General features: G+C 39.7%; 2 protein-coding genes across 6 annotated transcripts in view; both read right to left on the bottom strand.

Annotated features, from left to right (window-relative positions):
- Nucleotides 1–1988: 1988 nt before the first annotated feature.
- On the bottom strand, nucleotides 1989–5296 carry LOC103480592 (cornifelin homolog A-like). Of its 3 annotated transcripts, none has more exons than XM_017310602.1 (5): nucleotides 4651–5296; nucleotides 4147–4182; nucleotides 3902–4018; nucleotides 3006–3160; nucleotides 1989–2436 (listed from the first exon to the last, which is right to left on the bottom strand). In XM_017310602.1, exons 3-5 carry the CDS (start codon nucleotides 4005–4007, stop codon nucleotides 2317–2319), a joined length of 381 nt encoding a protein of 126 aa, XP_017166091.1. In that variant the 5' UTR covers nucleotides 4008–4018; nucleotides 4147–4182; nucleotides 4651–5296; the 3' UTR covers nucleotides 1989–2316. The 3 variants fall into 3 exon arrangements, with proteins under 3 accessions (XP_017166091.1, XP_017166092.1, XP_017166093.1); XM_017310603.1 differs by having other exon boundaries at nucleotides 4147–4732; nucleotides 4837–5296; XM_017310604.1 differs by lacking the exon at nucleotides 4147–4182.
- Nucleotides 5297–5383: 87 nt separating this feature from the next.
- Nucleotides 5384–11162, bottom strand: part of LOC103480591 (placenta-specific gene 8 protein-like) — a 7822-nt gene continuing 2043 nt past the window's right edge. For all 3 annotated transcript variants that reach the window (XM_008435602.2, XM_008435600.2, XM_008435601.2), the window contains 2 exons: nucleotides 10875–11029; nucleotides 5384–6382 (listed from right to left, as the gene is read on the bottom strand). In XM_008435602.2, the coding sequence (XP_008433824.1) occupies nucleotides 6209–6382; nucleotides 10875–11029 (329 nt within the window). In that variant the 3' untranslated portion in view covers nucleotides 5384–6208. The remainder of the gene's footprint in view (nucleotides 6383–10874; nucleotides 11030–11162) is intronic.

Raw genomic sequence — 11162 nt, 5'->3', positions numbered from 1 at the left:
AAACATTTAATTTAGTCTGATATATAAGTGCCTCTAAGTCTGTTTTTGTGTAAATATTTCTGGGTTTTTAAAAATGAAACCCCAAAATTCTGGTTAATTAAAGATTCATTTGTCTGCATCATTTTTTGATTCATGAAAGTTTCACTCTAATTTCTTTAAAGTGCATCACCATTAACTAAATTTGTGCCATTTCTGAACTGAGGTCAAAGGCCACATAAAATTATTCTATGTGCCACAAATGGCCCACGACCCACACTTTGGACACCCCTAATCTGACTCTTTTCTTCTGTTTTTGTTCTGACTTGACTTGAATAAACTCAATTGTGAAAATAAAAGTGTCCAGATAGCTTTTATTCTTACTTGATATTTTAAATTACTTTTGAAACTTCATGTTGTGTTTACTTCGGTTATATTTATCTGATTTTAAAATGGTTTGATTATCTGAAATATGTGGGTCAGAGAAGCAAAACAGATTTTTTTTATATCACTGCATCTATAAAACAACTTTAAATGATGTGTTGTTGTTTTGTGACATGTTTAAAATCTCGTCTTCCTCAGATATGGCCCAACAAGTTGAAACTGAGCTGCTGATTTGTGGCTCCGCCCTCTGCTGGAGAGGTGGCGCAACTCCCAAAATAGAAAGATGATAACATTCCTTCACATCAACTTTAAGATTAAACCAAGAAGAAACGGATAAAACTCTGTACTGCAAAAACGACCTTTTAGTTTCATTGAACTATTTTATTATGATACATCTCTCATTTTATGAAATGTACAATTTAATAGGTAAACTTCCTTCTAATCACCAGTTTCTTCTTCTGTAGGAAGTTTTTGTCTTCCAATGAGACATTTTTACACATCTAAAGTCTCAACAAAGTACTGGAGCCTTAAGCACTTGGACACGTTTGTTGCCATGGCGACGACTCAATCAAAGGAAGGCCAGGAAATAAAAACAACCATTACTGTTTTCCTCACGAGGCTCTTTCCATTTTCGCCACACCTTGCAGAAAGTTTGACACCGAGCCCAGATATGTGAGCAAAGCTCCCTGGAGACACTCGGCAGCTCAGAGGCTTTTCCTTCCTCTAATTGTTCAGCATCATGAAACGGATCAGTTCAGCTCGCATGTCGCTCTTCACGCAGCTGATTCAGACGCCATGTGACTTGGTTACAGGTGTTTACTGTTAAGTGAAACACACCAGTACTCCCACAATCCCTGGCACCATCACTCAACCAACTAAGTACACCCTAAGATCAGCCTCAGCAGTTGGCGGCATTTGGGGGACCTCAGAAATCTGGATGTAAGATAAGTCCAAAACTACTGAGATCGATGTCATGTCGGTATGACTCAGGGGAGTTGGGGGTTTGTCTATAGGGTTGAGGGTTTGTGGGGTTGGAGGTAGGGTTGAGGGTTTGTCACCTTCAGCATTTTAGGGACCTCGGAAACCTGAATGGAAGATATTGAAATGCCGATGTCATGTTGGTATGACTCGGGGGAGTCAGTAGGGTTGGACATAGTTTTAGTGTGTGCATAATAAACCTTGATGGAAACATAGCTATTTATTTCCAGTCTTTATTAGGAACTATAAACTGTTTCAGTTGCATATTGAATATTTTTAACTTAAAAGGCATAGAATAGGCCTTATATTTCCAGATATACATGCATATTTGTTCAACCATCCATCCTTTTTCTTTCACCCTTGTCCCTCAGTGGGGTCAGGAGGGTTGCTGGTGCCCATCTCCAGCTAACGTTCCGGGCGAGAGGCGGGGTCACCCTGGACAGGTCGCCAGTCTGTCGCAGGGCAACACAGAGACAGACAGGACACACAACCATGCACACACACACTCACACCTAGGGACAATTTAGAGAGGCCAATTAACCTGACAGTCAAGTTTTTTTGGACTGTGGGAGGAAACCGGAGTACCCGGAGAAAACCCACGCATGCACAGGGAGAACATGCAAACTCCATGCAGAATCGAACCCAGAACCTTCTTGCTGCAAGGCAACAGCTCTACCAACTGCACCACTGTGCAGCCTATTTGTTCAACCATTACATAAAAATGGTAAACAAAAGAAATCAGTATTTTCTACAATAAAGAGAAAAAAAAATGTGGATGGATGGCTGATAGTTAAATATTTCCCTATTTTCCATCCTTTGTTCCTTTTCACTCAATGTTCAATCAGATTTTCCTGGAAACATGTGAAAGTCTCTCTTAATCCAGTCAAGCGTGGCAACTCTTCGGGCGCCGTCTCTGTGATGACGGCCGTGACGTCCGCTTCTCGGGTTGTTGATGAGGGAGCGGACCATTGGTTCTGATCAGGCGGCCGTGCTGACAAACACCACCGGGTTTTGTCTCGTCTTAATCTCTCTGGATATCTGACACCAGGTGCAGGGCCCGCAGAAGCTCGCATACACGCAGTCGCTGCAAACGCTTCCCTGCGGAGGACAAAATGTAAAAACCGCGCAGCAGAAAGAGTTTAAACGAGTCCAAGATGTGAGCTGGAACAGGTTTCAGACTGATCCGAGGTTAGATAAACACTGCCGCCGTCTGGGGAACACTTTGACTCTTTTCTGCAAATAAACAAACTAATAAAGAGGTTAGATGAGTTCAAGGTCACTATAGTTAACTAAATAACGAAAACTGAAACTGAGAGAATATTTCCGTTACCTGGAATAAATAAAAACGGTAAATAATTCATGAGTTTATGAAACTAATTCATTCATACTGAAGTTATAGATTTAATATTTGTTGTTTTTGTGTTTATTAATCTGTTTATTAGCCTTTCGAACTGATGTGAAATTAATTTTTGCGTCTGTTGTAGGCAATTTACGGTATCCCATAATCCACCTGGCGGCGCCAGTCCGCAAAATGGCGGCAGTAAAAGTTGGGAGAAAAAAAACCTAATAAAAACTGAACTGAATCCAAACAGACACACTCTAAAAACTAAATAAAACTAACTGGATTAGACAAACAAAAAGTCACAGATATAATTATAATGAAAAACCTCGATGCCGTATCTTTGGCGGATGGACGCCCGGAGTGCCGTGGCCATGGGCGGGATGAGTCCGAAAGCGTCCAGCAGGGGGAGACAGAGACACTCTCCAGCCTCCTTGGCCGTTTGGCAGGCGAAGCAGGGAAAACACCAGCAGGTGTAGCAACCTGCAGAGGAAGGACAGGCGGGCTGATGATGTCAGGGTGAAAGGTCAGGCTGCTGGGTGAACCCAGGAGGCTACAGATGACTTCAGAGATCAGAGACGAGACGCTTCTGTCCTCAAATGAGGACAGGTTGATTATCATCTAAAGATGGACGCCCTGATTCCAGATCAGCCTGGAGGACGCTGAGTCAGCAGACAGTCTAACAACTCAACCGTCAGTTTGTTCATCCATCGGTTCATCCGTTCATTGAACTGTCACACCATCCATCCATCCATCCATCCATCCATCCATCCATCCATCCATCCATCCATCCATCCATCCATCCTGAAGCATTTCATTTGTCCTTTCACTCTTTGCTCTTTAGTTTTGGAGGTCTCCATTTTTCTCCGTTTTTCTCCGTTTTTCTCCTCAGACATTTGATTCTTTCAGTTTGACGTCCCAAATTTGTATTGATGTGGTTAGAAATCAAAGGAGCTCATTATTTGTCCTCCGCCTTCTCGTGGTTTGATCTTTCATTCTGTATCTTTAGTGACAATCTTATCAGAAACCAAGTTTTGCCAGAGAAAAGAAACCGATGCGGTAAAATAACTTCTACTTTCTGCTCAAGTTGACTCTAGAGGACAAAACCTGATGCTCCAGCTTTACCATTCTGTTTATATTCTGGTTTATGGGTTTTAAGGCACTAAAATATTCAGCTTGTTCAACATGCTGAGCTGGAGGTTGTTCTTATTGACTCGTACTCACAGAGAGAGCAGTCCTGGCAGCAGTCACAGATGCCAGAGGACCACTGCTTGGACACAGAGGTCATGGTGAACGCCCGGGGTTGGGCCGCCTGAACGTCGGCAGACATGTCTGCAACTCCTGACAAAAGGAAATAAAAAGGAAATAACAGCCCTAAGTTTCTAAATACATCTTACTGAACATGATGCAGACTAACTCAATAAATGTCAGACATACTTTATATTTGTAGAGCAAATAATGGAGCTCACTTTTTGTTCTGTTGTCTCTTTAATGTTTCAGATGACCTAACAAATGTTAACATCAGATGAGGTAAAAAGAAAAACATCAGTTTTCAGCAGTTTTATTTTTTTTTAAAGAAGCAACACAAACCAACCTGGCTTTATGTGAAAACATAATTACCCTTTGAGGGTAGTTGGCACAAACAGTTGTTAGGTTTGTGGGAAACTTTTTCACATGGGTTGGTTTGGGTCGTTTCTGGACACTTAATACCCAGCATTTTTACATAAAAGAGTTTTAAAAATGCAGTTTGTTTCAGTAAATGTGTTGGGTTGTAACTACTGACATGTTTCTACAAAGCAAAATACTCTTTATCTAGAAAAAAACATGGTGTGATGTGATCTACTTCTGCTCTCTGAAGAGTTTTCATTACCAAACAAGATGCAGAAGTTCCAAGTATTAATCCAAAACACACAGAAATAATCTAAAGCCTAAACCTGATTCAGAAATTTAAGGTTACTCTCTTTGAGTCTTACCTCACCTGTGGTCCAGAAAGTCTTACACCTGAGAAGCTAGAAAATATGGCAGAGGAAGCCTCTTGACGGCTGGTTTGTCCAGCTGGAGAGCGATCATCAAAATGACAGCCCAACGTCAGACAACGAGACAGTCAAAGTATTTTTAACTGTAATCTCAGAGATCTTGTTCTTTTTAAATAGCCGCACCTTTAACCTATTTTACTGTTTCCATTGTTAAAGATGTCTGATAGTGGAAAACAATGTCCTCCACCGCCATGGCATCTACAACAGTGATAAAAGCAGGTTATCCGTTACGTCATTGTGTTCTTACATCAGTGCTGATGTTTTGTTTGTATTTGTTCAAAAAGAAGCAGTTTGTATATTGGTGTCTGAACAGTGCATCAAAAATAATCCCACCTAAAGTAGCTGTTGGATGGAAATGTATTACAGCTATTAGTCAACACTTAAACTGGTCTTGTTCCAGCAACTTTGAATATTTCTGACTTTTTAAAATGCTTGCTAAAAATGACAAAAATAGTTCAATAAGTCAGTTTAATGCTTATTTGCAAAGATCTTTTATAAAACACTCAGTTTAACATGTCACTCTTTCTGAAAAATATATATTTGTTATAAAACAGAAAGCTACTTTTCAAACTACATGTTGAAAAGTAGCTGCTGCAGTCATGCTAGCTGCTGTCATGCTAGCTGCTGTCATGCTAGCTGCTGTCATGCTAGCTGCTGTCATGCTAGCTGCTGTCATGCTAGCTGCTGTCATGCTAGCTCTACGCATTAAACTAACAAGTGAAGATTTACTTACAGCTTTACTTTAAAGTTTGTCGTTCCTTCTGTAATTTATTTTTTATAAAAATTATTTGCACCCTTATTCAATAAGTGTATCATAAACAATTCTATTAATTTTTAAGGAATATTTAAAAGTAGTTCTAATTTGCTTCCTTTCTGCAGTAGCTATCCTGCGGCGTTATTAACCTGTAAAAACCACAAACAAAAAAGAAAGACACATTTAGTTATTCCTGCATTTTCATTTATCTTGTCTTTTTTCCCCTTAAGCAAAAAGATTGGAAACAATCATTAAGCCTTTAAAGAAATGCTTCATGGAGTGCAAACTGAAACCGAGGCAAAAAATAATAATTAAGCAAACAAAAATTTACTGAAATAAAAACAACAGTTTCTACTGTAAGTTTCCTGAGCAGAACAAATCCCTGAAGAACAAACTGAACCACAGAAATAGCTGATGATTCAGGCCAGCAAGCAATGAAGTGAACATTTTTAAAAACCTGCTACTAGGATCAAAAATAGTGCTAAATATTTACTTGCAGATTACTTACGCAACATATTCACAAGTAATATTTATTTAGAGACAGTTTGACCAAAGAAAACATTTTTTTGCTATAGTGAATCCAAACAGTATAGAAAAAACATAAAGAGTTTAAATAAAGTTTAAATAATTTGAACAAACTGGACTTTAGTCTGCTTTGTCCCTGCAGGCCAAATGAAGTGTGATTATTAAATCCTCTCCTGGACTTTCTGCCACCAGGGAAAGAAAGCTTCCTCTAGGCGTCTAGACCAAGTGCGCCCCCTGCAGGGAGGTCAGAGCAGTGTATCTGGCTGCGGAGGAGGCCGGCGGAGAGGAGGCGGCGTGGGATGCTGCTCTTCTTTTCAGCTCCCTGGAGATCTGAAGCCAAGATAGCGTGTAGCAGCAGCATCCGTACAGGCAGTCGCTCCACACGCTTCCCTGCTCAGAGAGAGAGAGAGAGAGAGAGAGAGAGAGAGAGAGAGAGAGAGAGAGAGAGAGAGCTAGAGCTGAACATCAGTGGGAGGCCCAGGCAGAAAGGTGAACATTTACATTCAGGCGCAGAAGAAACATTTTTATTGTTTTATAAAGCAGCAGAACCACCGTTCACTTCTCCTGGTTACCTGAAAACGAGTTTTTGTTGCCCCTCAACAACAATATTTTACTATTAAAGGGGATTTTTATTATTCAAAACTCACTTTTTGCCCGTTTTTATACTTCAGTTTGAGTCTCAACTGCTTGCAAAAAACATCCAGCTGTTTTAATGGTAATAATTGATCACTTTTTGTTTGAGCCGTTTCAAAAACCTCCTGATTGTTGAGTCACATTCCGTTACCTAGCAACCCCAGCCCAGCCTAGCCCGTTACCTAGCAACCCAAGCAGAGTTCCAGAACGTTTGGTCAGCTAGTTTAACAATGGCTGTACAATGGCCGCTGGAAAGACAAGGGTTTTATTGTTTACTTTACCATCCAGAAACCACTTGCTGAATGCTTCTTGTTCAGGACGCTCTACTGATGCTTTTCAAACATGTATGGTAGTTACCCATCTGTTTGCAGCCATTTTAATGTGCGAATGTAAACACTGATTTGGGGGCGTGGCCAGCAGCAGCTTATTTTAATTCAAAGTGACAGAGGCCCTAAAATCTCATTATCTAAGAATAAATTTATGCAGAAAATGCAATGAGCATGTTTTGTATAGACCACAAATCTATCCTCACCTGTTCAAGGAAGCACAATAGGTCGACTTTAATGATTAAGCTAAATAAAACGATGTGGCTGCAGCCGGTTACATGGTGACTACTAAGCAGTGCTCATCGTTGACGTGGCTCTAACTCGTCCTCAGGTGCTTTGTGAGGGAAGCTGCCAGAACCTGGGGTGTGTACTATAGTACTCTGGAGTATTTGGTTATTATCTGCACACTGTCACTCTGTCCTGGATGGATGGATGGATGGATGGATGGATGGATGGATGGATGGATGGATGGATGGATGGATGGATGGAAAAGTGTCTTAAACTGATCTAAATTCTGGCGGCTGATTGGATGAAGCTGAATCTTTTCTTTCTTTCTCTCCTTCATGATCGTCTCTCTGCACCTGCTGAGCCTCTTTTAGTCACTTCTCTCCTCCACCATGACACTTCTTCTCCTCCTTCTTCTTCTCCTTCTTCTCCTTCTCCTCCTCTCTGTGTCTACCGTCTCTTGTGGACACGCTGGTCCACATGAAGGACGTCCACAGAATGTGACAAACTCCCAGCGTTATGTAAAAGCTCGACCTTCGCTGTGATTTCATGTGGGAGGTGACATGAACACCCAGAATAATTTCACCACCCACTAACACACCAACAGGTCCAGTGATTTAAAGGCAACGGCTTCATTTCGTCTAAAAAAAGTGATGAAAATAAGGCGGCCATGTTGGATCAACGTTATGAGCGACCATCGAAGGACCTCATCTTTACATCAGCCTCCATTTCTGTTCATTCAAAACTTTAGAAAGTCCAGTGTGTTGACATCAAGATAGCCACAAAGCCAAATTACCAATAATTTAATATTTAATGACCAAATCATAAAGTTAAGTGGAAGTTTGAGTCATTTAACGACCAAAATGACAATAATTCATCCGTGTCTGGTGAATTTTTGGTTAAAATATGTTTTTTTTTAATTCAGTGGGTAGAAAATCCACAAATTTACGCAAGTAAAAGTAGAAATACTTCAGAATTAAACTACTCAAGTAAGAGTAAAACAGTATTTGGTAAAAAGTACTGAGTAATAGATCAAATTATCAGTCATTTAACATTTAAAAATTACAACATCAGATGAACCAAACTATAAATTTAAATAAAAATTTTAAGGATCAAAATGTAGTAATTCATATAAGCAACAAAAATAACAAAATTATGCAAAATAAAATGTTTCCATGGGCTGCACAGTGGCACAGTTGGTAGAGCTGTTGCAGCAAGAAGGGTCTGGGTTCAATTCCCGCTCTTTCTGCATGGAGTTTGCATGCTCTCCCTGTGCATGGTGGGTTTTCTTCAGGTACTCCGGTTTCCTCCCACAGTCCAAAAACATGACTGTTTTTGGACTGTGGCCTCTCTAAATTGTCCCTAGGTGTGAGTGTGTGTGTGTGTGTGTGTGAGAGTGTGTGTGCATGGTTGTTTGTCCTGTGTGTCTCTGTGTTGCCCTGCTACAGACTGGCGACCTGTCCAGGGTGACCCCGCCTCTCGCCCGGTACGTCAGCTGGAGATGGGCACCAGCAACCCTCCTGACCCCACTGAGGGACAAGGGTGCAAGAAAAGGGATGGATGAAAATGTTTCCATATCAGTTTTTTTTTCAATAATAAACTTATGAAACTTTAGCAGAAACTGCGTCTGAATCTGGTGAATTTTGGTTAAAACGTTTGTTTTTCATTCAGTGGGAAGAAAATCCAGAAGTTTTACTCAAATAAAAGTAGAAATACTTCATAATAAAATTACTCAAACATAAAAAAATACTCCTAAAAGTACACAAAAGCAAATGTAACTGAGCAAATGAAACATCCAGCTCTGCATATTCTGAATGCCAGAGCTAAATGAACCTCGACTTTTACGTGATAATGTTGCTCAAAAACAAACAACGATATAAATCTGTCGCTTCACGTTGCTTTGTTCACAGGATCCGCGCCGTGATGGCTTCATCCTTCTCTCCTCTGGTGGGAAAGCTGCTGCTTTACAAAACAAACAACCTACAGGTTTGGACCCGTTTTCAGAAGAAGTCCTGGCATCTCTGCAGCGTCGGCCCACTCCGCCCTCGGAGGAGCCAACATTTCCAGCCTCCTTCTCTCATGGCAGCGCTCCAGCCTGCGAACACTTCCAGCCTTATCTGTCCTCCTCACTTTCCCAGAAAATAAAAACAAAAAAATGTCTCTCTGCACTTCTGCAGCACGGATCCGGCTCCGTTGACGGGCTTTTTGCTATTTGCATGTCAAGCATCTGCATGGAGAGCTGATGGCTATCGTCTCTGGTCACGCATTATGGCAGGCCGTTTTGGCATAAAATCAGTGTTACCGCACGTACATGATTCCAGATACCTGGACTTGATCATTTTTGACTAGACATATTAGTATATTAGAATATCTCTAATTATATTTTACTGGTAGAAAGTTGTATGGAGCATATGGCAAGCTGTTTTAACATAAAGTTGGTTTCGTCTGACGATAATTTCTTCTCTTACTTGATAAACTTTCTGGATTCTCTTCCTCAGGGGAGTCAAACTCATTTTCATTTTGGATCATCAAAAACATGAATGTTCTTAAAGGGCCGGTTGTACCAGAATGTGTTGATAAAACAGTTTAAACTGTCGAAATATCAGTAAACAGCTGTTTGTTTCAGCATTCAATTAGTCTTCATTAAACTTCAATAATGCTGAAAATCTTTTCACACAGATCAGTCCTTCCTGAATTTAATGATTGTCTTTTTCTGCTTTTTGCAATCAAATCACAGATTTTGTGGTGCTAATTTAGAAATATTTGTAATAATTTTTTTACGATATGTGCGCTTTGAACAATTCAAGTTGTTGGACAACAACTTGAATTCTTGTCCAACAATTTCAAGTTGGACAACTTGAAATTGTCCAAGTTTTTTCTTGGACAATTTCATCTTTGAAAAGTTTTTTTTAATTCTAGAAAATTTCTGAGATTAATCTCAAAATGAGATTTTTAAGCTTTTGAAACTCTTTGATATTAAATTTAATATTCCAGATTTTTTTCTACCAATTTTTAAACTTTTTAAGCTTTGAAATTTTCAAAAACTTTTCTAGAAAATTTTTGACAATGTAATTTTTTTTTTTTTTAGATCAATCTGAAAATGTGAGTTTTTCCTTAGAAATTTTGACTGAAATGTCCTTGTATTTCCTAGAAAATTCAGATATTCTTCTCAAAATTTCTCAGTTTTTTTTTCTTCTAGCAAATTTTCAACTTTTCAGCCTTTGACATTTTCAAAGTTTCTGTAGAAAATTTCTGGGATTGATCTCAAAATTTCTATGTTTTTCTAGGACATATTTTATTTTTCAAAATCAGAAATATTCTCTTTTTGGTAGAACATTTCCAAGTTCTTTTAGCAAATTTTGGACTTTTCAATGTCAGAAAGTTTCTTGTTCATTTTTTTCTTTGAAAATTGTGGAAATAATCACAAAATGTGAGATTCTTTTGTAGAAAATTATAAACCTTAAAATTTTCAAGTGCTTTCTAATTTCTGAGATCAACCTCAAAATTTTAGAGATTTTTTTCTAGGTCATTTTCAACTGTTCAAACTTTGACATTTTCAAGTTTTTTTCTTTCTGTTTATTGGCAGTAATCTATTCCTTTTGCTTTTCTATCTATAATGGTCCTAATTCGCTGTCGTAGATGTTAGTTTATAAAAGTTTAAATTGTTGTAAGATGTGTTTTTCTGTGAGTTGCGGTACCTTTATGCCGTAGCGTTCCCTGACCGAAGCCCTCATGGCCAGAGAGGCCGGAGGAACGCAGCTGATGCAGTCCAGCAGAGGCAGGCAGGGACAGGCGCCGGCCGCACTCGTTACCTTACAGGTAAACAGCGGGAGGCAGCAGCAGGCCAGGCAGCCTGCGCACACACACACACACACACACACACACACACACACACACACACACACACACACACACACACACACACACACACACACACGGTTGTGTGGCTATCTTTGTAGGGACTTTCCACTGACTTCCATTCATTT

The sequence above is a fragment of the Poecilia reticulata genome, linkage group LG18 (genome assembly GCF_000633615.1).
Source record: "Poecilia reticulata strain Guanapo linkage group LG18, Guppy_female_1.0+MT, whole genome shotgun sequence".
Lineage (NCBI taxonomy): Eukaryota > Metazoa > Chordata > Actinopteri > Cyprinodontiformes > Poeciliidae > Poecilia > Poecilia reticulata.
Note: the sequence above shows the minus strand (reverse complement) of the source record. Positions and strands in the feature narration are given on the sequence as shown.

Coding starts and splice junctions, on each gene's coding strand:
- LOC103480592 (XM_017310602.1), bottom strand. CDS start 4,007: ATGTCTGCCGACGTTCAGGCGGCCCAACCCCGGGCGTTCACCATGACC. Junction 3,161..3,901: donor CTGCCAGGACTGCTCTCTCT/GTGAGTACGAGT, acceptor CTTCCTCTGCAG/GTTGCTACACCTGCTGGTGT. Junction 2,437..3,005: donor GCCAAAGATACGGCATCGAG/GTTTTTCATTAT, acceptor TGTCCTCCGCAG/GGAAGCGTTTGCAGCGACTG.